Source organism: Scylla paramamosain, unplaced genomic scaffold (genome assembly GCF_035594125.1).
Source record: "Scylla paramamosain isolate STU-SP2022 unplaced genomic scaffold, ASM3559412v1 Contig13, whole genome shotgun sequence".
Lineage (NCBI taxonomy): Eukaryota > Metazoa > Arthropoda > Malacostraca > Decapoda > Portunidae > Scylla > Scylla paramamosain.
In genome coordinates this window covers 675,001-680,000 of record NW_026973678.1, presented here as the reverse complement: position 1 = coordinate 680,000, position 5,000 = coordinate 675,001, and the positions used below count along the sequence as shown (strand labels likewise).

The window sequence follows — 5,000 nt, the reverse complement described above, 5'->3', positions numbered from 1 at the left end:
TGTGGGATCTGAAGGACAGCTTTCTATCATATGTGACCCCCAGCACCTCCACCTCGTCCTGTGGGGTCAGCGTGTCGCCTTGGAAGACGAGGCGTGGGGCCGTCCCGAGTCTGGAGATGGTGAGCAGCTGCGTTTTGTGTGCCGCAAATTTTACTTTCCACTTTTCGCCCCACGCTGCTATGCGGCTTAGAGTGGCGTTCAGCGTGCTGACAGTGGCGTCTTCCTCCTCAGGACCGTAGCAGAGAGACAGGGTGAGGTCATCCGCGTATGCTCTCGCGCTCGGGATAAGGTGCAGCAGGTCATTTATATAAACATTCCAGAGCAGAGGGCCGAGGCAGCTACCCTGTGGGACCCCCGCTCTGATGGGATGAAGCCTGGAATCACGCCCATTGACGGTCACTTTGAAGTGTCTGTCCCTCAGGTAACTCTCGAGGAGTTTGAGGAGTGGCCCGTCCACGCCGGCAGCGTAGAGCTTGGTGACGAGCGCCGGATGCCAAACTTTGTCAAAAGCTCCCTCTATATCGAGAGCGACGACAAGGGCGGCCTTGCCCCTGTCCAGGGCAGCGCTCCACTCACTCGTGAGTTGCAGGTGCAGGTCTCCGCCGACCTCCCCTTCCTGAAGCCGTATTGTCTGTTGCTCAGCAGGTGGTGCCTATCAAGGTGCTGCGTGAGTCTCGAGGCCACTATCGTTTCCAACACTTTACTGAGCACCGGCAACAAGGACACAGGACGGTAATTTTTTGCTTCGGTTTTTGAGCTTTTCTTGTGAATTGGCACCACACTGCTCACTTTCCACAAGTTGGGCCAGGTGCTGCTCCTCAAGCTATTATTGAAGATGGCGGCGAGAGGGCGCGCCAACTCCTCAGCACACTGTCGAAGCAGGCGGGGGCTGATGCTGTCAGGCCCCACCGCTTTCTTGTCGTCCAGGTCTCGGAGCAGCACTTTCACTTCTTTTTCACTGGTTTCTATGCTCATTATTTTTTCACTCACTATCTGTGGTAGTATTTGTGGCGTTTTTTCTGGTTCGGGAATGCACATTTTTGCGGCGAAGTGGGCGGCCAGGAGATTCGCCTTGTCTGTGGCGGTTTGAACAACACTACCGTCTGGCCGGATGAGAGCAGGCACCGAACATCCCCGCGTGTCACCCTGTTGTTCCTTAATGAGATTCCACCAACGTTTGCTGCCGACCTGACCACCCCTCAGTTTGCTCCTGAGGTTCGCCTTCCACTCATCCATGGCCCACTCCTGGGTGGCTGTCATGCGCGTTGTAGCCGCTCTGTGTCTTTGCCTGGTTCTGACACTGGGGTGCCTCTTCAAAGCACGCCAGGCACGATACTTGGCATCAGCGGCAGCGCGGCACTCTGGGCCAAACCAGGGCTGGTCCGATGCCTTGGTGGTGTGTGGTTGGAGTGAGGCACCCATCTGAGCTGGAGGGCGTGGAGCAGCTCGCTGAGTTGCTGGACCTGCTGGTCAACCTCACCACTCAGCACTCTCTCTCTCTCTCTCTCTCTCTCTCTCTCTCTCTCTCTCTCTCTCTCTCTCTCTCTCTGTATACAGCCTGCGTCTTCCTGACCAGCCATGCCTCTCAAATCAAGTGAGTATGAAAAGAATATCACACACACACACACACACACACACAATCATCATCATCATCATCATCATTTCTTCTCTTGCATCACAAGTCTGTATTATGATATTGTTAACTCTCTCTCTCTCTCTCTCTCTCTCTCTCTCTCTCTCTCTCTCTCTCTCTCTCTCTCTCTCTCTCTCTCTCTCTCTCTCTGACGAAGTTCGTACATGCTTCCTTTCATCGCATCACATCAGGAAAGGCAGCACACTTTTCGGAAAAAAAAAGAAAAGCAAAACCCAAGTGTAATTTGTAGAAGTGAGGCTAAGGCTCTTGTAACGCTTTGTTGACAGGAGCACAACAAGTAGAAGAGACATCCATGAAGATAACGGAGATATTAACCAAGGTCTGTATTCTGAAACTTTTCCAGGTGTTATCTCCACTACTTCTGACAGATTGTAGAAGTTACTGAGGGTTTTCAAGGATGGTTTTATGATTGTAGTTGGAGTTTTAACAACTAATCTGTATCATCAATGGAAAAAAAAAAGGTTATGTTAAGATACGGCACCAATGATTTTTGTGACTTGTGAAAAACAGTCTTTGTGAGAAGCAAAACCGTTTAACAATACGGTTCAATATCATCATACTTGCTCTGTTCCTTCCCCTAATGTCCATCTGCCTACGATATGGCATGGAACCTTCCCTAAACTTTCCCAGTGTAGTCCAGTCTCTTATAGCCAGCGACCTTTCCCAGAACTCTCTCATTCTCTTCCAGCCCAGCCTTTCCCGGTCCATGGCACGTCTCTTCCCCACCCTCAACCCGCACCTCCCTACTCTCTCCTATAGCCTCTCCCTCTCCCTTCCCACCTTCCAAACCATCCCAGAGCAGAGGGAAACGTGCACCGCTCTTTCCTCCATCATGCTCGACGCATTCCAAACTGATTGTCTTTCCTAAGAGAGTAAAACACGAAGACACTAAAAATAAATGTTCTTTGTTCAGTCCCTGCGTGGGGTGTACACAATCCGAGGCCCTCCAACTCTCCTTTTCCATTTCATTATTTTCATCAAAGTTTCCCTGACAGTGAGAGGCCAATGACAGTTCTTCCTCTTTGCTCCTTCACCCACAGGACAGAGAAAAGTAAGGATCGATATCTGTGCTGAACCCAATCGTGTAACCTTCAACTCGAGTCACCTTGATCTCAGTAAGGACCAGTTTAGATACAAGGTGGGGATTGCTAATAAGTCTGAACGGTGTGTGTGTGTGTGTGTGTGTGTGTGTGTGTGTGTGTGTGTGTGTGTGTGTGTGTGTGTGTGTGTGTGTGTGTGTGTGTGTGTGTGTGTGTTCACAGCTAAGTAATATTAACCACTTTGCTGCAGCTTTCAACAACATTCTAGCATTTCGCCTCTCTTCTCTCCACTTCATTACATCAACAGTTAGACTTCCTGGCGTGTGATTATGACACAAAATCCAGTAACTGGGAAGACTGGAAGGGAAACAGGCTACGCATGAGAATTCAGGCACGCACTTACACCAATGTGACTTTCCAAATACGAGAAAAGACCACCGGCAAAATAATAGCAACAAATTCTACAGTCACCCCTGCTACAGGTGAGTCGCGCACTTTCGCTCTTCTGTTCTCTCCTCATTCCATTATGGCTGAAAGTTATATGTATATTCTTTGTATTTCTTTTCACTCTTACTGAAAGACTAATACACACACACACACACACACACACACACACACACACATTCTCTCTCTCTCTCTCTCTCTCTCTCTCTCTCTCTCTCTCTCTCTCTCTCTCTCTCTCTCTCTCTCTCTCTCTCTCTCTCTCTCTGAACATCTTTCAGTTGTAGCATCAACAAAAATAAAATAAGTAAATAAATGAAATAAGATAATAGATTAATAGATAAAATTTAAAAGAAAAACCAAGGTGATTTTCTTCAATGTCGTTTGCCTTTGATTTGTTTAGTAAAGGTCAAAACGCAAAAGAAAATAATAATAATATTTTTTCTCTTTTTTCTTTCTTCTGCAGGCAGTCTAAGAGAAGTACGTGGATAAATGCAACAACGTATGTAATCTTGATGCAAGTCCCTTATAACTACCTTAGTCGTGTGTTCTCACCCCAACAGAACCTGAAGAAGCTAGGGTGAGAAGTCTTCAGTGTGATTCCAGAAGATGCACAGCTACCGTGGAAAACAATTGCGTTAAATATAATGGTTACAATATGAAAGTGCAATTCATTCTGAAGCCATCGAGTAAGAAAGTCAAGAATCCCCTCGTTAAATACGGTGCCGTCAATTCTGAGGGAAGAGCAACGATAGCATTAAAAGATTTGCTGCCCTTTACGAACTACACCGTAACCGCCAACCCTGCCAACGACGTGGGCGCCGCCACCGACCCCCTCCCTCACCAAAGAAACCTCCTTCATCGCAATTTCCCAATGTGAGACTCCGTACTTGTGCCTGTGTGAGACTTACGGTGGTGATGGTGGCACGTGAGACGCTTCTGGCAGACTAGGTAGTGTGGTGCGCCACCTCCACCATCACCCCACAACAACAACAACAACAACAACAACATAATCCTTTGTTCTTCTTTAGGACAACATTTATAAACTTTTTTTTACCATTCGTTTGTACTTGGTCCCTCTCTTTAATACATTAAAAAATAATACTAATAGTAAAAGAAATCCTCACGAATAGGGGGTGGTAAAACAAACCACGTAACACACACACACACACACACACACACACACACACACACACACACACACACCTTTCCTCATCGTCTCTCTCTCTCTCTCTCTCTCTCTCTCTCTCTCTCTCTCTCTCTCTCTCTCTCTCTCTCTCTCTCTCTCTCCGTAATTATGATCTCCTCTCCTCAATCATTGTTTTTCTTTCCCAGGTTATGTGTCATTTGAGGAAATTAAAAAAAGTAGTCAGGTAACAGGTGCTTTAAGCTGCGGAGCAACTTCAATGACAGTCTCCAGCGACTGGAGGGTTCCAATTTTTTAGACTCGTCTCAGACCGGCTCAGACCCGCCGTTCTTATTGAGGTTGTTCTTGGCATCGCGCAATATTGCACCACACCTGCACGAAAATGCTGTGACGCTGCTGCCCACGCCTCCCTACCCGGGACCCTCCCCTACCACCAACCATCACGCCAAGAGTCGCGCCACCGTGATGGTTGCGGCGAACGACATGTTGCTATAAGTGACGCTGTGTTTTCAATGCGTGGAGCTTGATTTGCATTTTGATTACACTTTCGTGTTCACGAGAGTTTTTCCTAATTGATGTAATAATTTATTTCATTATTCAATGATTAACTGTTAGAAAAAATAGCCAGCATAAGTAAAACATGTTTTACACTTTTTTTTTTAACATCTTCACAGTTCAACTCGTCGTAATACTGTTTTTTTTTTTTTTTTTTGTCAAG

At 47.0% G+C, this 5,000-nt stretch overlaps 1 protein-coding gene and 1 long non-coding RNA gene across 6 annotated transcripts in view; one reads left to right on the top strand and one right to left on the bottom strand.

Moving 5' to 3' along the window:
- Nucleotides 1–5,000, bottom strand: part of LOC135097156 (uncharacterized) — a 30,417-nt gene that overhangs the window by 11,690 nt on the left and 13,727 nt on the right. The window lies entirely within an intron of this gene.
- The window catches only part of LOC135097148 (uncharacterized), a 13,691-nt gene that overhangs the window by 4,411 nt on the left and 4,280 nt on the right, over nucleotides 1–5,000 (top strand). For 2 of the 3 annotated variants that reach the window (XM_063998921.1, XM_063998920.1), the window contains exons 3-7: nucleotides 1,558–1,594; nucleotides 1,921–1,973; nucleotides 2,695–2,792; nucleotides 3,002–3,176; nucleotides 3,699–4,011. In XM_063998921.1, coding sequence (XP_063854991.1) covers nucleotides 1,558–1,594; nucleotides 1,921–1,973; nucleotides 2,695–2,792; nucleotides 3,002–3,176; nucleotides 3,699–4,011 — 676 coding nt within the window. The remainder of the gene's footprint in view (nucleotides 1–1,557; nucleotides 1,595–1,920; nucleotides 1,974–2,694; nucleotides 2,793–3,001; nucleotides 3,177–3,698; nucleotides 4,012–5,000) is intronic. The other variant, XM_063998922.1, reaches the window with a different exon arrangement.